At 38.6% G+C, this 24,750-nt stretch overlaps 1 protein-coding gene across 1 annotated transcript in view; it reads left to right on the top strand.

The window, feature by feature from the left end:
• Positions 1–24,750, top strand: part of hcn1 (hyperpolarization activated cyclic nucleotide-gated potassium channel 1) — a 76,165-nt gene that overhangs the window by 17,398 nt on the left and 34,017 nt on the right. Inside the window, exon 3 of the mRNA XM_030742969.1 lies at positions 16,023–16,184. Within this exon, the coding sequence (XP_030598829.1) occupies positions 16,023–16,184 (162 nt within the window). The remainder of the gene's footprint in view (positions 1–16,022; positions 16,185–24,750) is intronic.

Raw genomic sequence — 24,750 nt, 5'->3', positions numbered from 1 at the left:
AAACAGGCATTTTGACTTGGGCCCAAGAAGGCATCTTTGCTAGATAAATGATGCAATTCTTTATCAACAACTGATTAATCAACTAATTACTACAGTCATTGAAAATTAAGGTATAACCTTCTCAGTGATAAAAAGAACAAACTGACACAAGGTACTGGCACTGTAAGGTAAAAAAGTCTGATGTGCTCTATGAGCCATTGTGTGCTGTAGTTTCCCCCGTAAGCAACAAATAGTTTGATGCCAAAGCAGATTAGTGGGACAGAATCCTGTGGACTTGATTCACCTGTCTCAGAATAGGCAATGCCAAGTATACGGTGCCTTAAGGTCTCTGCCCTGGTGTCATGCAGGGACACAGGTGCATAATTGCATATACACACAATGAAAGTGTGCTGAATCATAAAGTGCTGACTCAATTCTAAGGTTAAAAGAGAGAGCATAAAGAGAAACAAAGAGAAGAAAGCAGGGGGTATTATAGTTTATAGTTCTCTGACTTTGTTCCCTTGTTTGTTGTGCTGGCCCCATTTTCTTATGTAATTACTGCGTGTACAATTATGCAAAATGAAGGCGAAATTAAATTGGATGCAGTAATGTTTTTTGAGGTTTTTTTTTTGAACACGCAGACCTCGGCTGTTGTGAAGATACATCTACTTTCAGTTTGTCAGCAACTGCAGCACAAACCCTTAAACAAAGACAATCTAAATCTATAAAGGAGATATACAATCCTTTTATCACAGCAAATGGCATTTATTGGAGGATAATTAAAGGGAGCCTGTCCTCATTATTACATCCTCTTAGTTATAGGACACACATACAGGAGTAGTGAGGAACAGGAATGCAACCAGCTGCAGTTCTCTCCTCTGTGAAAGAGCAAAGCCACTGGCTGATGACAATATACAACTGTTTGCTGTTTCCGGATATTTAATGTGATGTGATGTGAGAGTTGGGGAATTGTTGTGGGGTCATGTCAAATGTGTTTATATTTGTGAAAATTTCACACCTGTATGGTATTTTGGTGCGTGGCAGCTTGGAAGCTCAACTGAACCACTATATTTTATAATGATCCACCAATCGCATGCATAGGGTCACTGCAGAAAAACAAATAATGGACACTATGTTTCAGTCATATAAGATAATCTTTGGAGATGAATTTAACATTGAAAGTTGAGGCTACAAGGAAAGTTGAACGCTGAACATGTTCCAACTATGGAGCAGGTGTGAGTTAGCCCAGATTTTCTGTTGCGTTAACTCGAAAAGCAAACATTGCCAAGGCTGCACAGCTGGTTGTTTATATTTAATGTCCCAAGATGAACGTGGGGCATTGATTTCCAAAGCACAAAATGCTCTGCTTTTCCCCTTCGGGTAGGTTGAGAACACTGCAGGACAAGAAGACTTTAGCACCATATTTTAAATAAGCTCTGTGCCTGGTGATGTGCACGTCATTCATCAAACTGAGGTGGCAGTGTAGAAGCAGCTTGTGTGTGAAGTGAAGGAGGAGACATACTGTAAGCCTGGTTGATCAGGCCTCTGAAGATAAAGATGAATAAATTAACTGAACAGACTGAACAGAAGATTCAAGTGTTACCACTTTGATAAAGTTGATGCCTACTGCACCATGATATTTTGACTGGACATTTCTTGTCTGCATTAAGATACTGTTACATGAGAGTCTAGGGAGATGGTGATTGCATTGTGCTGTCTACATCCTCCTCCTTGCAGCCTGGGTCTATAAGCTTCTGCTGGACTTCTGACAGGTCACTTGAAGCCTATGCTTTGATGCTTTTTCTCTTAACAGTAACTCTTTTAGTTCACATATCTCTTCATCCTGATAAAATGGATTTATTATTGCATTTTCCTGATATATCTATGGGTGTATATTATGATTTTACATGTTAAAGAAGCCTATAAATCCGAGAACAGTGGACTATTTTAGTGGTCATTATTTCATTGATACTTAACTATTCTTGATGCCACGCTGCTGCTTGTATAGTCAGAATGAAGTCATATTTCTGATGGACTCTGCAGAGTTTTAGTAAATTAATAACTACTTAAATAAAACTGGCAGTACTGCACCAATAAGCTGAACTCAATTCTGCTCAATATTAATTTTGTCTCTTTATAAACTGCTACTGGTAAGAGATGTTACAATTAGGTAATGAAAATGTGAAATAGGTGGAGTAAAGAAGCCAACATTTTATCACAATTTAATCAACATTCCCATTTTATTCCATTTCAGCCCAAGCCTATCCAAACATGGAGTTACCTCCATGAACTCCCTGTCGTAGTCCCTTTCATTGAGTTCATCCGTAATCTCAAACTCTTTCACTGTCTCTCATGCAAAGAGTTGTGGATGAGTAACTGGGCTGTGTCGTGGACATTACAACTATTGTCCAGAGCCAAGAAGAAAAAGTCTAAATTATGCACTTTGTTTTTCAACTGAAGCTCCAGATTTCCTGTAATGACCTCAATCATTTTTGCCTGGAGAGGGACGCATTCTCAAATGATTCTGTTTCATCAGGGGCATATTAGTGCAGCAGAGCCCACCAAAGACTCTTTGATAAACTCCCCATCAGAGAATAGCTTACTGTTTTTTTGCAATTTTGTGGGAAATCACATAACGGGTCTTGATTGCTCCATCCATGGATGTGTGAAGTGTGGTAGAAAGTCTTTGTTGCAGCTTTGGTGGTAAAGGTTCAGATGTCCATTTCTGTTCTGCATCAGTTCCTGTATTTCACTACAAGTTTAGTCTCGTAACAGTGTTTCAAATTTTAATCCTTAAACACAGCAATCTGCTCTCCGCAACCTAAGCACACGGCTTTATCTCTGACTTTAACAAATAAATACTTAGCAGTCCATGTCTTGTTAAAAACTCTACATTCTGCATTAATCTTTCTGTTTTTTAAGTGTGAGCTGACATCTTTAGGAGCTAGCAGACTCACAGCTCTCATGAACATCTGTTCCAATGCATTTACAGTGAAGCTGCATTCGCTTTCACACACATACATACATAAGTAAATTAAAAACACAAGAAACAAACAAACAAAAAAAAACATCAATCAATAAGTTGCGTTTTGATTTCCCGCAAAAGTGCAAAAAACAGTAAGCTATTCTTTGATGGGGAGTTTATGAAAGAGTGTTTGGTGGGTGAAATGGTACAAACTGCATGATGTACTTTTATTCATATTTGAATCCTAATGTCGCATTGACCTCACACAGGCCGGTCAGGGACAACCATTGTACAATGCATAGGTTTGATTTTGATAATATTAGTTAAATTCAATTCCATTGTTCTATGAATTCATCCTAACAGTGTTTGCACATGTTTATTCAGGCTATACTTTTCCAAATCAAAGTATGTTCCATAGAGTGTGGCTTGCTACTGAAAGATTCCACAAATTCTGTTGGTCATAGGCATAAACACATTGGGGAACTCCACCTTGCACTGCAGAACTTGATAGGCTGCCGGAGGCGAAGTCGACTTGTTTTGTGTTGCGTGTGGGAGTTGCAGCCTGCAGGCTGCGAAAGAGCTCTGTCACGTGTTTTCATATGTGACAATGTGCCTGTCACACATTTCAGATTTTGTGAGGAGGGGGGCTCTTTTACTTGCTTAAATGAGAGCTTTAGCCCTTCAGACATTAAACATGTTAAATTAGCTTCCCTTGCACAGATAGAAATCTTTTTATCTTTGTCTGTTTCTGCCTGTTTTTCTCACACACAAATACACACACAAACAAGCAAGTCAAGTCACACACAATAGCCTAATGGACTCCTCCAGTCCAGTTTTGTCAAGCAAACAAAAATGAAGGACAGTGCTTTTCCCGCATGCTGTCTGTGTTCTTGTCCTTTCTGTTTTAAGACAAAGCTCTGACGTTGAATGTAATGTGCCTTGAACTGTGTTCTTGCTCAGCTCATAGAGGGAAGCTCACTCTTGGCCCATAGGGTGGAAAATCCCAGACTGCACTGCCTGAAAGAACAAGTTTCTCTCCTTGTTCCCTGCAGATTTAACCAATTTCCCCTTTGCCAAGTCTCTCATTGCTCCTTCTGTTGTTAGTTAGACTTAACTGTAGTTGACAGTTCCCAGTAGCATAAATTGCTAGACCATATGGTTTAGAGTACAGAACTAATTGTCAGGCTCATTGATTTTAGACTAGTGAGAAATGTATAGCGCATTGCGGCAGAGCTAAGATTCATTTATTGAATCAAAGTTTTGGTTAAAATACATCCCTATAAAAACAGTGGCATTATGGCAATGCCTCACCAGCAACTGTATTACATAGATTAATTTTAACATGATGGTTATGTAAATATAAAATGTGGACTGTTTTACTCCTGCTATATCAAATATTGAATATCTACAAATTATGAAGATGGAGAGGAATGCTAGAGAGCACTGAAGTTAGACAGCCTGAAAATAGGACAGCAAACGGAATAAAAGTTTTGAACCATTACACTGAAAATGCATATTTTCATGCTTTCAGGAGTGAGATCTGTAGCAATTTTTTTTTTTTTTAATGCGTAAAACAAGGAATGTACTGAATGTGCAATCCTTGGGTGATACCGAAAACAAAGTCTAAATGTTTTTGTATGTTTATGTGTTTATTTGATTCTCAATTTCTTCCAGGGAAACAAATCAATCTTCTTCTTGGAAAATAATTCACCCCTTTTAAAGATTTCAGCTCTTCATCTCATATTTTTGTACACACCAAAGCAAAATTACTGCAATGCAACAGATGAATATTAGTGAACGGGGCCAATATTGGCCCAATTGTTAATGGCCCAAACAAATATTTGGCTGATACTTAACAGTGGTGTGTGTTGGTGTTACTGTTCTTGTTGTTGCAATAAAATCTACTTTTGTGTTTGTTGTAATATTAGCATACAATATTATATACTTTATGCTATGGATGTTTTATAGCTAAACGACCTACTTGGCGAGTTGTCGCAATTTAAGGGATGCCTGAAAGATTCAGGCCCAGCTGAGCCTTCTGGAGCATGATGACCTAACAGTCTTCTGTTTGGTGTCTTTCATTTTGCTTCTCTAGAGGACTCAAGGACAGCCTGGCTGGGTGTTGATAGTGCAGAAGTTCCCTTATCTGATTGGGGGTATAAAGGCAAACTCAGAATGGGAATGACCATACCTGCTGAACCATGTGTGCTCGTCTCTCTTCTACTTGATATCAGGAATTTCCATGATAAATGTATCTATATTTCATACTATACATCAGCATTTGTCAAATTTTTACTTCACCAAGGAGGTTAGAGTACTCTGCCTGTACCTACAACTGCTGGCTAGGTTTACTGGTCACTTTGTGTCGTAGTGTCACTGTAAGGTGATGCACGATGTTCAAAACGTTGTATACTGCCCTGCTGGGAGTACCTCTGCTTATTGCACACTCTGTCTGACTCTTTTCATCTCTTACTGTTGCTGTCAGTCCATCTCTCAGTTCAGCCTTTAATTTGATATAAACAGACATGTCTGCACAGTAAAGACAGGAAGACAGACAGAGGGACTGAAAGATGAATCACACGTATACAAAAAAGGAATTATAATCATGATATCTTACTTTAAAGATAAGGTGAACCACAGTGTATTATATTCAAGTTATGGACTTTTTCTGGTTTATAGTATTTATAGTAAACAATACTTCCAGTTACCTTAAACCACCACCATCTTCTTTTAATGGTTACAGCAGCTCCAGAATAGTTATATAGAACCAACTTCTTTTTCTCCCAACAACTCCTGCTTATGTTTATCATAATTTTGTTTTTTTAAATCATGCCATATTTTGGTATTTAGCAAAAAGAAAACTTGATATCTGTTACCCCTCTCTAGAGTTCTGAGTTGAAAAACAAAAACTGTCACGGAAAGCAGCTTTGATCTTCAGTCCATTCCCATGGGAGATCCCCTTGTGGAGACTAGTTTCCCTCTGCAATTTGTGCACAATACAGAAAGTAGTCACATGACACATCAAGAGTCCTCCAAATGACTTATACTGGTTGATTGTTCCTGCCCTCTGAAACAACTCATGTGCTATAAGCTGTCTTGCAGTGTTTCCAGTTTATAAGAGCAACAAAGTCCATGTTTTCAGGCAGACGAGGAGCAAAAACACGTAACATGAGACCAGTAGATGGATTCAAGGTTTGTATGGGAACATTTACATTTTTATTGTTACTCGCTGTTTTGTATTATTTTCACTTGCTTTTTGTTTATGTTTATACACCCAAACTACTTAGCAGTAAAAAAAAAAAAAAAAATCATGGTGGAGGTTAGAACAAACCCTTTTCAAACATTAAACACATGCTAGCTCCATTTTCTAGGTTTGCAGGGTGACAATTTCCCCATTTAAAATCCACATTTTTCAGAGACTAGTTCACCCGGTCTCTTCATTTCAAAATGTAAGTGCAGGTTGTTACACTGAGTCATACGGAAAGAAGAGATGTCTGGTATTTAATGCTGCAGTCACACTTGGGAAAACAGCAGTTGGAGATCACAGTATGACCAAAACTATTGTGACCGTGCGCAGTGAACTTGTGATCTTGTTGCCTTTGAAATGGTTGATTCAAAGATGGGGACCAAGTCTGCGACCACTCGCGCCACTTGGTTTCTTCAAAGTGACTTTGGCGCATCAAGACGATGATAAAATAGCAATAAGAAGGAGTCAGTCGGCTATCAGTTTGCACTTGAATACCAGTTGGCAGCCAGTTGGGTTGAGTCCTCTGTTGTAAAGAGATGCATCACAAACAAGTTGGGCTCATCAGCACAGACTGACTCAGTCAATCTGCCCGTGTTTATAAATTAGATGACAATTATTTTGCAAACCTTTGCCAATCTGTCTTATAGTGACTGCAGTCAGCTTGCCTCCCACCAAACAACCTGTGCAATCACTATGTGATTGAACATTGTTACTCACAGGTTGAGGGTGTATGCTGGGCGACCAGTTGGCCACTGCAACTACTTGCAATTAGTCTCTGACAGGAGAAAAAAAAAAAATCAAGGCAGTTATTGGACAACCACAGATGTGTTCTATTTGCAAAGAGTTTGCAACTTGGGATTATTTTCTTTTGATTGCTCTTTTGAGAATATTCTTGCAAAACATGAGAAACAAATATTCCTATTTCTGTGATTTAAGATAAGAAAAGTCAGACAGCCTTTGTAATTTTAAAAAAGCTGGGACCATCAATGGTGAGGAATTTTGCTTGAAATATACTATTGATAAAATATCAATATCAACAGAATATTGTTCTGTCAACCAACTAATTGAATAATTGACTAATCACTGCAAGCCTGTTTGTTATTGGCTGATTCTGCACAAGGAGCATAATTATAATTGATTATTTAAAGGCAAGCACCACTACTCATTGCAGACATCCATAAATGATGCTTTGTGCAAATTAATTGATGAATAACTACTGAAGTGTTTCGCTTCCGGAGAGTTAATGTTGCGGTGGATCAACTTAGTGAAGCACCTTTCATCCATCTGTCATGATGACAGCTGTGCTCATCTGCTGTAATCCAGCTGTTTATCTGAAACTAAGCATATATTGTGGTTTATAGAGGCACCACTATGGCGGTAAACTATCGCATGGTTACAGTACAGAGAGGATTATGTGTAGCATGTCAGCTGTAGTCATGATGTTACAGCAAACATAGTAAAAGATATGTGGAACTAGTTAGTATGATGCTGCTCCTCTGCTTTTCGTATGAGATTCAGCAGATTGCCCTCAAGGGTATACGTATTTAGTTTCGCATTTCCTGGTTGGGGGCTTTATGTGTTTCTCTTCCTACCTTCCTTCCTATCATTTGTGAGCTACAACAATCATTCAAAGACACATACTATTAAAGCAATCCTAAGTTCTTTTTTAAGGCTTCAGAGGCAACTTTGAGTATGATTTCTATGATAAAAATCAGTCTAAAACCACATCAGCAGGCTATCTCCACCCCCCTAAGCATATTGGGACGGGTGTGTCCTCGCTGCACTCTGATAGGGTCCATCTTGCTGATATTTACATGAGCACAGCGGGTCACCCTGTGCAATCCAGTCAAATCCCTCATGCTCTCACATGAGCACTAATCTTCCCTGACTACCTTCTTAGTACAACCACAACTCAGACTACATCACTGTCCCTTTCTCCCTTTCTCCCTTTCTCCCTTTCACCCTTTCGTGACATTTGCAAAAGTGAAAAATTATCTTGCATGCAGCCTTTCTTTCTTTCTTTCTCTCTCTTGCCTTTATTTGTGCAGATGTACTAGAGATGCACAGATTGTCTTGGCTAAATTATATATATATATAATTTTAAAATCTGATCTGCCAATTCTGATTTTGGCTGATTCTGTTTTATTGCTTTCCAGGGACTATACTTGACAGCACAATCATTTTTTGTTTTTATTTAAAACAAAATCTATTTGTTTTTAATAAAGCAGTAAAAAGTTAATAACATTTCAATTTTTTTCAAATCTTGCAGCACTCGCATTAAAGAACTCTTAAAGTGTAATAGTGTAAAAAACAAAAAAAAACAAACAAACTATAAATTAAAGAGCTTTTCTGAAAATGAATTGTAGTGTACCTTATCAGGTGTACAGGGTTTAGATGCTAATCTTCTATGTTTCTTTATTTACAAACAATCGTGAGTGAACCTGAGCAGACAATGTGTGAGCAGCAGGGTCGCTGCATTTTGCGCTTGCATTTCTGGGGAGATGCGCACTATGATAATTTGACTGGCACAAAATCTGATCTATTCTGGTCAATGTGAAAACAGTGTGAAGAGTGATAACACTCCATGTCAGCGTTATGTTTGGGACTCGTTTCCAGCTACTTTGTAAGAAACCATTGCAAAATTTACACATACTGCAGAGAAATAACACGATTAAAAAAAAAATTGACATTTATAAATATTTTAAATGTCAGCATTTCTATGTTTATTTTTTTTTCTTTAACAGAAGTCTTGTTTCTGGATTAGATTTGATATGTGAAAGTTGCCTGCTTCTCCGTCAGCTTCTTGTCCTCTGAGAGCTCTTATTTTTCTTTTTTCCTTCTTCCCTCCATCACCCTTACTTCATAATGATGATTTCAGTAATGATGTAGTCAAACTGTCAACAGACTTGCATAACTGGGCAGATGACTTTAAAAATGGGTCATGTGGGAAAACATTTATTCTCGAGTGCACTAACATGTTTTGGACAGTATGTCCACACAGGCCGCATTCATTTCCCAGCAATTTTCTCATTGCACTGAGTGCACTGGGTTATACGCACACTGGTGCTGCTGTCTGAGCTATAAGCACTGCTTGTGTTGGTGTACATGATTTATTAGACCTGAGCTGATGTTATTTTGTTACCACTGCTCAGGTTACAGGTACAAATCAATAGAACATTCATCCATAAATACATTTACTTGTTGTCCTAATGCACCATGCCTGTCCTGCATAGAGTAGGCTAATTTAAACCTCGCAGGAAGTTTCTAGAAGAATGTGCATACATTAACCGCATACATTAATCCCTGCAGACTGATGTCTATATAATTACAGCAAAAAAGAAGGCTTTGTGCACGGAGTGGATCACCAATGCAGTCCATGCAGAAAAGATCATAAATATGATCCCTGTGGCTCTGTGAGCTTCTGCCCCAGAGGACGCTGCCACTGCCAATGCAGCTGTGAATGGTAAAGCACAGATTAAGGCAGAACAGAAGTGTTGAGGTTATCATGCTCACACGACCAAAATAGACGCAGAGCGGGTGAGACAGTGGGCAAAGCAGCTAGGCTTGCGGTACAGTGTGATGTGCTTAGTGGAAGAACAAGAGAATAATGCTGACCGACGCAGAAATGATGTAAAGCAGAGCTGATGATCATGTTCCCATGAGGAAGATCTCCTTGGACAGAAAGATCATGATTTACACATTACAAGTGGAAGAGTTGTCTAGTTAAATGTACGCATTAATTGGCTGGTTGAGTCGGGAGGTAAAGAACAGCTTCACAGTCTTCTGCAACATCACACAACCATTTTGATCCCATTTCTTCTACACTTTCACACATTTACTGGTGATATTTGAGGCACGTTAGCAGTTGTATTTGATGCTCAAAATTTTGCATCTGCTGAGGTTGTGAGGGTACAGTTGAGCATTTGTAGATTAAATATGTTGCTGAAATCACATCAGAGTGTGAGTCCAGAAGAGAAAAAAGTCGGCGATCCAGTTTTTTTGTTTTCTCAGCTCCGTATCAATCAGGAGGCAATTCAGACACCCAGTGTGTTTCAGCTGCAAATGTATTTATGTGCAGTTATTACTACAGTTCTGCTCTATGTTACTGTTGAATATGATATTTGATACTTGCCAGAGTTAAAAGAAAAAAGGATACACTCTTTCATTGTTTTTATGTGAAATACTTTGGCTTCTCTAAGTGTGGCAGGACTTTGTGTGGGATGAGTCCGTATGGTGAAAATATTTTGTTTTCATAACAACTAAATCGATATCTGGAAGAATAACCGAGGCTGTGATTTTTTTTTTAAATAATCTTTTGTTTATTGTCTTTACTCATAGTTGGGAGATTAATAGCACACAGTAGTGGGAAGTAACCAAATCCTTTGCATTGTACTTGTTTTATGAAAATTTGACTGATAATGATGCCATGCTTTACTTTAACAGAGTGGTAAACTGCTATTGTTACATGAACATAAAGGATGGATACTTTTAAATAGGCAACATGTCTGCTGGGCGTGCACAAAAGCCTGCCGTGAAGAAACAATGATGGTTTAAGGGGTTCTTTGGCATATTAATAGATCACTACTTGTTTTCTGCCTGTGTTAAGATGCTATTGATCTCCATGTGCCTCTTAATTAAGTCTCTGTCTCCAAATTACTGCTGGGCCTCATTACCTAAATGTTCCTCTGTGTTGAGATTTAGCGCTTTTTATGCAGTGTATGTATTTGCACGCATGATTTGGCAGAACTCAAGTTACAAGCATATTGCTAGAAAGGCTTTTTCTCTCCTTTTTCACAGTATTCAAGTCTGTATTATAAGCAGATCTGCTGACTGATTAACGTCTCAGTGCATACAGTAGCCTGAAGTGCTAAAACAATGCCAAATCTATTTATATTTATTTATTGCTGAACTATACTTACACCAACATAATTATGCACTGCACATCACAATTGTTGGATTTATGATTACATCCAGCAGCCTGCTTTTCTTTCGGGAAGAGAATGGCAGTGAAATGTTTTTTGGGTTTTTTTTGCCTATAGAATATCTAGAATATTGCTCATTTAGCTTTACATGCAGTTGCATATATATATATATATATATATATATATATATATATATATATATATATATATATATATATATATATATATATATATATATATATATATATATATATATATATATATTTAAATATATATATATTTATATATATATATATATTTATATATATATATAAACTAAATGCAATGGCCAACAGCTTTCTGGCCCACAGAAGAAGAAAAGCAGTAAAAGAAAACAGGAAACTTGCAAATTCCCAGTGAATTCTCATTACATCATGGTGTGATTTTTCAAATCCAAGTTCAACTGTAATTTTGTGATTAAGCAAAACCAAAAGAGATCCAGCAGGAGATTTACAAGATGGTGCTAAGCAGGAGAATTCCAGATTTTCCTGGAAGCAGTTTTGTTATCCTTCAATCTAATAGCCAGTGGTGGATTTAATCTCCTCAAATTAGTCCCATGCTAATCCTCACTAACCTCAGACAGAGGTCACTCATGTCCGATTTGAAGATGCATAAAGAACAGTTTGTAATTGCGTGTTTCAGGCCCACAGCTTGATGATGAGTAATTCTCTTGCGTGCTCTTTTCTCTGCATATAGGATTCAAAATGCCTACAGTGCATACATCAACCTGACAGGTTACAGTTGTGTAAACAAGAACTCTCCATGTCATACCTTGTGGGCAGCATTGATTTAAGTTTTAATCCCTGCAGTATTATGCATTGGTATGCTACCTTACATAAACACATACCTGCCAAGTTTTTAAATTTTCTCTACTCTGTTCTACCGAACTGTCAAATGGATGGAAAGACCAACTGTGTGAGTAACCTACTGGCTTGACACAACTAGCGTGTGACTTTGTATCACTATCATATCACATCTTGGCTGTTTGTCTCCAATGTATTACAGGATTATGCTGACCTATGCCCTAATCCCCAGTCAAATTTAAGCTCGATGCATTTAATTCTAAGCCTATATTTTACCAAAGCCAGATGAGAGCATTGGTTGTGCTTTTGGCTCTCTGTCAGCACCACCTTTATGCAGTCATGCAGTTTACGAAAACTTTATAGTTGCTAAAAATGAAATCAGATGACATCAAATGAAGTCTAAAATGAGTTTCAAATGTTTATCTCTGGCAATTCACCACCACTGAACTGCATAAACTGTCAGTCTTTGCTCACAGAGCACAGTTAAAGCTTTTATTAATGCTGCTATTGAAGCAACATTTTTCAAAAAATTTTCAATTCAGTGAAATTTTATTGATATAGTGCCAAATAACAACAACAGTCACCTCAAGGCATTTTATATTGTAAGGTAAAGGCCCTGCAATAATAGAGAGAAAACCTCAACAATCAGATGACCCCCTGTGAGCAAGCACTTGGCAACAGTTGTAAGGAAAAACTCCCTTTTAAACAGGAAGAAGCCTCCAGTAGGACCAGACTCAGGGAGGGGCAGCCAGCTGCCATCCATGAGCGGTTGAGGGTAAGGGGAGGGAGAAAAGAGCAGAGCGAGACAGGCAAAAGACAAACATAAAAAAAGAATGGCTGGTAAAGCAAACAAATCTAGGCTCCGAATATCTGTGAAAAACAACATCTCTTAAATGGCAAACAAGCCAAAAATCTGTAATGACGCTTTACTCGCTGGTAGATTAAGATTAAGAGTAGCTTTCCAGAAGAAATGTTGATTTTTTAAAAGGCTGCTCTGACAAGACTTGAAGTATTTGATAATGCTAATGTTGCAGTCTTATAGTTTTTAAACAGTTTAGTAAAATGATCACTTTGCTTCTTGGCACAATGAGAAGTTACAAATTATTCTTGTCTTTCAAGCTTATATACTATGTTTTATAACTCATTTTATACAAGCTTTGCTAAGTAAAGCCCTCAACAGTAATCAGTTTTGTTTTTTTTTACTTGTCCAATTTAGTAAAAAGGCTTAACTGTTATCAAAACTCTGGTGCTTTTATTTTTAGATCTGGATTGATTTCCCTCACAGTAAACTTTGAACAGAACACTGCATATATTACTCACTCCTCTCCAACAATGGGATACTCGGACACATTGCTGACTGCACGGAACAAAACGTTGCTGATGGATGATCGAATATGTGCACATTTGCAAGCTGAAGTCTATGATTTTTAGTTGTGACATACATCCTGAGCATGACATCAGCGGTCTGTTACATGAAAGCTTTGCAAGTTGTGTTTTTTCTTTGCCAGCCTGAGTCAGACAGACTTAAATCTAGACCTATACTCTCTGCCTTCCTTCCATTACCCAGTTTAATATAATTTATTTTTTTCTTAGAGGCCTTACTGTGAGATAAACCAATTGATTAGCACAAGAAAGTGGCTGTCCTGCCACAATTGCTTTTTTGAAATATACAGAGAGAAGGTATACAACTGTTTTCTTTTAATTATGAGAAACAATCTGTAAATGCAACATGGACACACTGCATTTGTATTAGTAGACTGCACTTCAGCGAACCACCTCACGGTTTCAAATAGTTAAAATTTATCCTTACATGACGGCACATCACAGTGAGGGTTATCCTTTGTAATCCTCTGACCTGACTAGTGATCTACACCTGCAGCCTCTTCTTTAAAACCCTATTAAAAAAACTACTGCCTCGTGGCTACCTCCTCCTGCTTGCAGGCTTTTCAAAATGATGCCACTGAAATGCAAACCCAAACAAATTCTGCACTGTGTTAATGAGTATATACTGCTTTCCTCTCTGGTCTCTGTGAGTCAGTGTGACCCAAAGGTCACAGAGGCTTCCCAGCAAAGTGAGACGGTCCCTGGGAATTTGTAAGACCTCTCTGCAACCCTCACACATGATAAAAAATTTACCCCAAAAATGTGTGCGCTTGATTATGCATTAGTTGAAGAAGGAACGTATAGATGAGTGATGAATCTTTTCCTATTTCTCCCTGGTATGAGTCATTTGCAATTCAAACAGGACCCACTACTTCCTGTTTTCTTGTCTTGTTGCAGTCCTCCAGGAGCATGTACCTCCAGAAATAGATACCTTTATCACTTCATGGCTACTTTATGCTCTGTCTGTTGTTCTTTCTTATTATGTCATCAGACTGTATGTAAATATGCATGCATGCATAACAGAGGGGGAGAGGGTTCTGCTAAAATAAGAGTACGGATATAGGCAGGAGAAGAGACACTGGGTGCATTGAGACAGCCGTCCTGTAAGCTACTGGCTAATTTTAGCCTTTCAGGGCAGTGCACTGTATCTCCCTGTGGATGAGTTGAACCATAGAGGGATCTGAGCATCAGCTCAGCTGCTTGTTCTCTCCTCTGTTCTGTGTGTGGAAACTGTCCTTTGTGCAGAAAGGTTACAGGGCAGTCACAATAGACCGGGGTGGAGAGATGAAGATTAAAAGAGCTTTTAAAACACCTGGGCTTTGGTGGGGCTTTAAGAGCTGATTTTGCATACAAAATGGCAAAACTGGTACATATCAGCACAGCCTGAAGTCCATGCTCTATCAGCTCTTATTTTGTAGAAGAACTTTACTCTGATAGAAGAGGGATTGAATTTTATGCAGTAACATTCTTTTTTTTTTTTTTTTTTAATTCTTGGGTGCACAAAAGGAAAGAAAAAGGCAGTAAATGAACAAGGTGTTAAATATAGAGTAAAAGACACTGGTACACTTACCTGGAACCTTTTATTTCTTGCAGCATTTCAAAATGTTTATCAGTAATAAATTCAAAAAGAAGGAAACCCCCAATACAAAAAGTTAAAGAGTTTGATAATGTCGTGAAGGGATTAAATTGCATTTACATTTATAATAAGCAGAATGGGTAATTTATGAGGAATGGAAAGACATCAACTTAAAATAGATATTAATTACCTGAAGTCTTTCATTTCCAGAAAACGGCAAATGGGGCAGGTTTATTATGCAAAACGAAGCAATGCATTTCCATATTTAACTTTTTTTTGGGGGGGGAGGGATTGAGATACGGTGTGAGGAAGATTATGGAATAACTAACCTGGAAATAAGTAATGGGATTCTCATGCTAATGAGGAACTCTGAATTAAAGCCACAGCCAACCAGGCGTGAGTCAATTCTCTTCGGCCAGATCCAACATAAATGAAACCGTTTTGCGCTGCAGACGTGCTTACTCACCCCGCTGATGACTTTCTATTCTGAAACTTTCCGGCTCTGATTAAATAGCTACACCAGCACCAACACCTTTTCCAGCTCACAGCATTGAAACACACTCACGGGCTAATTATTCCAGAGGTTTGCACTTCCCCTCATCATTCACCTCGCTTGCTCTGTGCTACCTACTCTAGCGGTATGTGTCTCCTCTACTGGTCAGTTTAATTTGGAAAGCAGCCATGTTCAATTATGAAGAGCTCAGCATCTGTGAGTGCAGAGATACACGCACGCACGTACGCACACACACACACACACACTAGCACACTGTGGCAACCAAATTCTTTGGAGGCCAGACAGGCACACTGTGCCCTCAGCTTCAAAGGTGACTTTGTACTTTTGTGAGCGTTTTAAGTATTTTTAATCTTTTTTTAATCTTTTGTATCCCTAAAAAACCAGTGCATGAAATGTTTCAGAGACTCTTACAGATCTAAATCCGGATCACTGTGTGTATTGACTGCTAAAATTTATATTTCTTCATGACACTGCACTTGGTTTTGATGTATGAATGTCAGAATTTGAGTAAATGCTTTCACACAACAAAGCAGATGCTGATGAGGTCTAACTGAGGTCTCTGTCTTTCCTTTCTTCTATCTCTCTCTTTGGCAGATTTTCCATATGACCTATGACCTGGCTAGTGCAGTGGTAAGAATATTTAATTTGATAGGTATGATGCTGCTTCTGTGTCACTGGGATGGCTGTCTCCAGTATCTGGTGCCTCTGCTGCAAGACTTCCCCCCTGACTGCTGGGTGTCCCTAAATGGTATGGTTGTAAGTATTACACACTCTTCTCCTTTGTTTGTTATTTTTGGATGTTAATCCTGTATATAAGCTGTATAGCTGGCTTCCTGTTTGATATCTGCCAAAACCCATTTCCTTTAGTTGCTATAGAAGCTTAAACTATCCCATTACTGTATATACCAAGAGCAGTTTTATAATGTAATGTTTTAAATCAAAACTGTAATGAGCAGATGTGATCAGCTGTAGCTAGCTAAAACCTTAAAAAGGACTCATTGTGAAATATGTCCAGCTTGTTTTTTTTTTTTTTTTTCTGAAGATACACTTGCTACATCATGCTAATAGTACACCTGTACACGGCCCAGAAAATGTACAGCATTCTCAGCTGTGTAATCTATGTAGAAACTATGGAAATAGAGACACACATATTTTAATTGCACACACAACTTACATTAGAGTATTACAGAGAGAATGATAATAGAAATGAGGCAATCAACTGTAAAAAAAAAAAAAGAAAAAAACGTAGCAAAGTAAAACAATGCATATTTCCAAAATCTTTGTTGCTAGCAATTAGGTGTCTTTGGTGTTAAATATCAGCCACAGACTTTATATACAGTCCTGTGAAAAACTTAGTACACCCTTACTGCCTCACTAGATAGGTAGCAGCCAGGAAATGCACTTGTTTAATTGATCATCCAGGAGAAAGCTTCTTTCCTCTAAAAAGAACATAGCCATATGGCCCCGGTTTGCAAAGTTGCATCTGAACAAACCATACTTCTGAAACAATGTCCTTTTGGACAGGTGAGACCAAACCCAAGATGTTTGGCCATAATGTCATAATGTCAACACAAACTGGTTGAACCAGTGACATCTTTAATGTCACCTAAATGTCGTTGTTAGTTTGTGTCCAAGAAATATTATTACTATCTCTATATTAATTAGTGGAAAACAAAATAAACAAAATGAAAAAAAAAAAGTTTCTCCATAGTAAGAATACAAAGCAACACCTCATTTTCAGTGTGACTCAAGCCCACTTCCTCTTCTTTTAGAGTCTCACACCTCTCCTACTGAGCTAAACAGTTTCTAATGAACAGAAGACCATTCCTGTGTCTATGATACGGATATCACAGACAGGGAAGAGATCATTTTGAGATCACAAGGTTGCTAAATTGAGCCCATAATTTACAAAAATAAACATCATGCTGTATTACAAATAGACTTGAAACTGACCATGAACGTATCAGTAGATTGAATGGCGATTCTAGGGTCTGCTGGGGCCCCAAGCACAAATTCACAGTGGGCACCTCCAACAAGTGTTTATCACCATTATATTATAATCTGACACCAGCAAAACCACTGCATGTGTACCTCGGTCACACCCAGCAGAGCTCACACTAGGCTGCTGTGCTAGCTAAGTTAACTTATTTTATATCTCAAAGTGAACAAAAGAAACAATGTGGTGCTAGCTGAAGTTTTGTCATTCAGGTGTCTCTCTCTTCCACAGTTAGGGCTCGACTAGCAGCATTTAGTGATTTAGTTTTATATTTATTATTGCTATCTGCTCCACTCACGCCTGTCTTGCTGTCTTTTTTTTTTTTCACTCCCAGAACGAAAACTAGGCTACTCTTCATTTTCACTGAGTGACTCTCATTGTTGTCATTAGGTTTGTTTAAACAGAATCATGCACGCCACTTGCAACTGAAGTGAGTGGAGACAGGTGGGGCCCCTTAGGGAGGTCAGGTCTTGCCTCCTGCCTCTGCACATTGCCGCTGCTGTAATTCAAAGTTTGTCAGGTTTTTTTGAATATCTTACTATAGCGCCGCCTGATCAAAAACTACTTTGATCTGGTTGTAGTGCATCTCTGTTAACATGACAACACACGATCATGTTAGATGCTAATACCATTTTAACTCACTAAAATTTCACACTTACAGGTAAAAGAAGGGATTTTACATGTTGGCTAAAAGGGCAGCTATTCTCCACAGTGATCTGCGTTGCAGTTTAAATGAATAGAGATGGGAAAAAACAGGCTAATATGTGACAGATTTATAGGTCTGCTGATAAAAATAATGATTGGAAGCGTACGCATGCAAAGCTTTGTTAAAACTGGCCAGTTCTTATTGGTTCATTTCTATTATTTGGTAATATAAGATCTTTTTCTATTGTCTATTTGATCATGGAAAAAGTATCACATCATTTTTCATTTGAAAGTCTATACTGACATAATCTTTGAGGTTGTGTGTATCAACGTATGAAAAATGTAAGCTGTCGTGTCCCATGTGTACAGTAGACAGCTGGACAACTGGACAGTGTCAACACAGCTTATGTTTGATTTCTTTGGGGACTGTCCCCTCATTTGGACTTTTTCTGTATCCTTCTTCCTCTCTCTCCCGCTCTTGAGTTGAGGTCAAGCGGAATGTGGTTGCTCGTCTCAGACTGATGTGAGCATGTGCGGACCTCCTGGGCAAAACTGATTGTAAATAGTCCCCTGCGGAGCTCTTTTTCCTTCTCTCCCTCTTTCTGCGACAAATATTTCTGTGCTCCCTGAGCACACAAACTGTTCAGAGGCATTAGACTGGAGGTGCAAATGTCAGCTTTTCTCATCATCACAACTCTCATCTTTACTTTGAGGCAATGAGTTGCCCAAGTGCGTTCGATACCAGCTAACATGTGTTATTCATCCAAACAGACATTATCCATCTCTGTTTGCACCAAAGGAATTTGCACTGATGTAATTTCCCACAGAACTGTCACAATTCGTCCTTGTTAATGGTAACTACAGGCAAACAGCTCCTCAGTAACCCAGATTTTTAAACTTCTTTTTATACAGCAACACTCTGGATTCATAATTGCTTGTCACCATGAAGCTTAATGATAAACATCTCCTTGCATGTACACTGCGTGTTGCTGCTCTTACTGAGACTAAAGCAGATACATCCCCCTTCTTCTATGCAAATCAATATCAAAGGGAGCTGGTGTACAAGCCTAATTTCTTGCCCCCTGTGTGGCTATAGCTGCAGACTGCAAAAATTGCCTCTAAAACAAAGAAGGCATAAATCAGTGCTGGAAGCCTGTGGGTGAGTTGTTATGACTCTAAATCCTCTCTCCAAGATAAGATGAAACTACTATTTGTACTCTATGTAGCTAAAACACTGCAAAGGTGGCTTTGTACATTTATTTTACCCTTTACCTACTTGATGGTGAATTGGAAATTACATTTATGACCACTATACAAAACTGTGCTGTGCAAATGTATTGAGCCACCCATCATTTGCTTATAATTTTCTAGGAAAATGGGAAATAGGGTAGGTGGAGCAATCTGTTGAAACACATAAACATACATGGAAATACAGTATATAGAGTCTGTGCAATTCTAATGAGCTTGAAACTAAATATATGATTTGACTACCTTTATTTTTCAACACAGCCTGAACTCTTAGGCAGCTTTCTTGTAATGTCTTTTAGTCTTCAGTCTCCAAGCTTCTTTGGATGTTAGCTGCCTTTGATTCTGTTCTCTGTCAAGATGATCCTGCAGTACTTCAAGGTCTGGGCTCTGGGGAGACCAATCTATGGCTGATAGTGTTGTATGTTTTAGTACATTAGCACTGTATTTGGGATCATTGTCGTGCTGAAAAATGAAGCCATTTCCAATCAAATGCTTTCTACATAGCATTACATGGAGGATGAAAATGTGACTGTGCTTTTCTGTGTTCATAATTCCATCGATTTTGAGAAGATCCCCAATACCACTGGTATGCAGCCCCAAACCATGATTGTTGGCTCTGTACTCCACTGTGTTTTACAGATGGTTATAGACACTCACTGTTGTACCTCTCTCCTGACATCCTCCTGCCTTTTTTATGTTTGAATGATTCATAGGTCAGTGTTAAGCGGCTTAGCAATCAAACAACAACAACAACAAAAAATCATCCGAAAATGGTCAGGTAGAAGGACTGGACTGAAAATAAGTGAAAAAGCAGCCAATGTCCAAAGATGAACTTTAAACAGCCTTCAGAAAGCTTGGAGAATTATTGGTCAAGACCACTTTTAAAAGTTACAAATAAGTCTGGCTCCCAGGAAGCAAAATATGAAGAAATGAGGGGTGCTCTTGACTGCACAGTACTGCACATTACTTAAAAATCTTCATACAAATTTGCAAATCTAGTTTGGGGGTCATGAAACATGTATTTGTCTGTAAATAATGATGCATATTTGCAGCTGAAATGCATTCATTTTGCCCTTTAAAAAACATTAAGGAGTATAGGTGTTTATCAGTGAGTACCAGTACTGCTTGCTTTTACATTTAACTAAGACCAGGCGCCACATGCATGTTAATGATTCAGACTTCAGTTCAATTCAATTTTATTTATATAGCGCCAAATCACAGCAAGCAGTCACCTCAAGGTGCTTTACACCCTACAATGATTATGAGTTGAACACATTGTTACTTTGTATCAAATTTAATAACAAATAACAAGGCTATGAATGTTGAAATTTTAGAAAGGACAGCTGAGCACATGCCAGTAACAGAAAGCCATAAGGAACTTTAAACAATGGAAGTACATTTGATTTTAATTTCAAAATGCATTCTTTTTTGGATTTCTTTTGTAGTCATTTCTTCTCCATTTTACGTGTGGGTTGTACATAAGTAATCCTAAAAAAAAAATGCACAAAAAAATAACCACGAGACATTTTGGAGGCAAAATCTGTTTAAGCCAGTGGTACTGTAGGATATCTGCTCATGAGCAGCTAGCATAGTGTTACTGATGGTGATGTGGCAGAATGAGCAATTTGTGGATTCTCTTCCCTGTGGATCTGTGCAGAAGTGCAGGCCTGTGCACTGACTGCTGTCTGGCAAATCCAAAGTGATAAGGCCAGCTCGCATGTGGGATTCCTCTTCTCACACCATCACAGTGCATTAGCGTTCACAAGTTAAAAATCAGGATAAGATATCTTTCCTTCTGTTTATGGCGTTTACTGCAGGTATAAATACGTAATACAGTTGAATGTTGCCATCAGAAGGTTTGTCTTTGAGGTGTATTTGGCCAGAAAGGATAACTTTCAAGTCATATTACATCATATTTGTTCTGTTGTGGGCTCTGTACTTTCAGTCTCCAGCTGTGAGTAGAAGAGTGAGAGCAACAAGGGCTGCAGATACTGCTGAGTGGTGCACTGCACAGTGTAGGTCTGTTATCTTTTTGACTAATGGTCTGAGAGTAGCTTCTTACTCTTTGGAGGCTGCATTTACTTAATCACCAAACAAGATAATGCTGCTGTCATTATGTTGGCTCAGGTTGGAAGGTGGTGGGCTGTGGCATTCGATAGGCTGTTGTACAGCTTAAAGATGCGTGTGCTGGAGCATTTGTGAGTGTATGTGTGCTTACTGTTCCTGGCCAAGCTCATATCAAGAGACAGACAGCTGAGCAGTGGCCTGCTGAGGACTCAAGTCTCAGAGAGATTTAGAGGCTAACAGACAGGCAGATATACTGTACAGTAGGTAGACATAAGCGAAAAGAGAAAAAAAAAAGAAGACAGAAACGCCTGGCTAACCATGCACAACTGCCCTTCAGTATCAGTTGCCCTTCCTGGCTCCTTTCATCCATGGACCACCCACTTCATTTCCATCCATTTCTTCCCAACCTCCCTGAATGAGTCACTTCCAAAAGGCACGCTCAGTCCTGAGTTTATGAATTAATGAGACATTTTACCCCTCACCCCCCACCCCCCTTTATCTTGCATCACGCTTCCCTTCAATATACACATTGGGTTTATGGAAGGAAAATTCAAGACTGCTTCAGTCCTTGTGTGAACAGCTTGTTTTTTTGGCTCTCTCGGGTAACCATGTTTGGTTAGCTGAAAGTATTGTGCGCTATTTGTCAACCGCTAGGAGGTTTTAATCAAGCTTGTGAGAGGGTACGACGACTACAGCTGCTGAGCTTTCAGAGGCTGTTGTGGGATGTTTAAAACAAAGTTTTTTTGTGAGAAGAGCTTAGTGTAGGCAGTTTTTCCATTTTCAATTATAAAATAGGTTACTTCTTTGAAAGGACAAAGAAAATTCACATCTCTTCAGGAGCTGCAATTGTAAACGTTCACTCAAAGCTCTACCGAGGCTGGAAAATCACAACAGCTGATATAATTAAACATGGAAACTATTCTGACAATTGGCTAACAGTTCCCATTTTAAAGCAAGAATGCCAAATATTTCATTCTTCAATTTCAGATATTTAAATGCTTTTTTGACTTATAGTAAATAAGTAGTTAGTAACCTGAATTAGTGGCTCCGTGGTGTAGTGGTTAAAACATTCACCTTACACATGAAGGATCCCTAGTTTGAGATCAGGATGTAATTCAACCCCAACCTATGGGCATCACTTGGGTACTCTTAGTGCTGGTGAAAAGCTCAGATAAATGGGAGAGTTGCTTTAGGAAGGTCGTCCGGTGTCAAACACACAGATCATCCATCTGCTGTGGCAATCGCTTGGGAAGTAATGGAACAGCCAGAAATACCTTTGTAGAATAGTTTCTGGGAATGGACATTTTTGACTTTTTACTGACATTATGTGTTCTATCATAAAATTGAGAATGAACAAAGCAACTTAACAACCCCAGAGAAGACCTCTGCCAAGAGAAATACTGCAGGTGTGCTGCTGCCAACCAGTCAAGTTCCAGTTTAGAGCCACGATTGTCCGGACTTGATCTTTGACCTTTTCTTTATATAATAAACTTCTATTTCTTCTTTTGGATGCTACCTTTAGGGGCCACCACAGCAGATCATCTCCATCTTACCCTATCCCTAGCATTCTCCTCTGTCACACCAACCCTCTACATATCCTCCTTCCACGTATCTTTTCTGAGGTCTTCCTCTTTTCTTCTTGCCTGGAAGCTCCATATTCAGCATCCTTTGTCCAGTATATCCACTATCCCTCCTCTGCACATGGCTAAACAATCTCAAACATGCCTCTAGCTTTGTCTCCAAAGCACTTGACCTGATGTACATCATGGTCATCATCAACATGCAAATTGGTTGGCTTCATGGTTAAAACACGTTTTTTTTGGTCACAGTGACCTTCACCCTTGACTACCAGATATCTAATTGGTTGAACTGAATTAAACATTAAACATTAAACATATGCCAAATTTGAGGAAAATTTTGAAGTGATAATAATTTACAAGCAAGGGACAAACAGAGGGATGCACAGATGAAGCTGAAGATATGCCTCTGGCCATGTTGCTGATGCCAATGCATAAAAAAAAAATTAAAAAAAAGAAAACTTCTATAGAGATCCTAGGCAGGTTAAGTCCATTAGTGCTGCTACAGGTCATGAGACAATCACAATGAGATCCACAACTCATTGTTAACTGTAATTTCCCCATTGTGAGATCAATAAAGTATCATCAACTCTCACACTGAGATAAATCATTGGGCGTGCTTTTTGGTGTCCATGCAGGCCTGAACATCCCTTTGCTCTGTCATCTGCGTTTAAAGGCTGCCGCGCCTTCTGTACGCTCCCAGGGAGAACAGCTTGTAGTTTGATTATGCAATTGGAAAATGAATATTGCGCATCACATGTTTTGTTTTTTTTTTTCCATGCAGGGACTGCTTGTCAGGTTTAGAGAGTTAATCAGTGATTAAAGTAATCAGTTAAGGCAAATTTGCTCATTCGCTTATTTTCTCTGTAGACTTGCATAAGCGCACACGAAGGAGCAATTTATGTGAAATGAAAAATGAAAATAAAAGTATAACATTAAAATGTCTTTACAGGGCAACCAAGTCTAACTACGCACTCTGATAAGTGTAATTTATGCTGCAGTGAAACAAGGTATCAGTGTGAACCTGTGGGAATACAGATGAGACATAAGTTTAATTGCTGTTATTTGTCCTATGAGTGTTTTTGAGAAATTCTGTTCTTTGCAGCAAGGCATTACATCCTGTTAGTCTCATAGTTTGTCAGTATCAACAACAACTAAAGCCTCTGGGTCGCACTGAACACGAGGATAATGCTGAATCACCAGCTGCCTTCCTGGTCACATAACCAGTTTCATCTTGTGTGAGAGGACTGTTGATTCTGTGACTAATGAATTAAAATTCTAGCAAGTGGTTAAAATGCACAAGCACACTGTCAAACAACCTGGCACAGTTGAATTATAGAAACTTTGAAGTTGCTGGTGCTTAAACAATGGTGTGGAAGGGGATTTGCTTTAATGTGTGTGATAATGAAGTCTGAACCCAATCTGCTGTTCTACAGGGCTGCTGAAAGATGAATATGCAGTGTCTGATGTCACTTGTTTTGCTGCAAAAACAGAGCTTAATTATATTTAGAATAATGCTAGAAGAATTGAAAGCATTTGCTGTGTTGGCCAAATCTATCAAGATCAAGGGGGCTGTATGTTGTAAACTATAGGAAGACAGTAAAAACTGCATTTTCTTCCCTGAGAGTGCAATGACTCACGCTTCCCAAAGGAAGCCCATACAGCAAAGAACCAGCCTTGGAGATTTCTAGTTCTCATCACTCTTCATGTACTAGAAAAAAACATGCATGTCTACATCTGTCCTTTTAGACCATCCTAATCAGACAAAAAATAAACAATAAAAAAATCC

This window comes from Archocentrus centrarchus, chromosome 12 (genome assembly GCF_007364275.1).
Source record: "Archocentrus centrarchus isolate MPI-CPG fArcCen1 chromosome 12, fArcCen1, whole genome shotgun sequence".
Lineage (NCBI taxonomy): Eukaryota > Metazoa > Chordata > Actinopteri > Cichliformes > Cichlidae > Archocentrus > Archocentrus centrarchus.
This window is presented reverse-complemented; position numbering and strand designations above follow the sequence as displayed.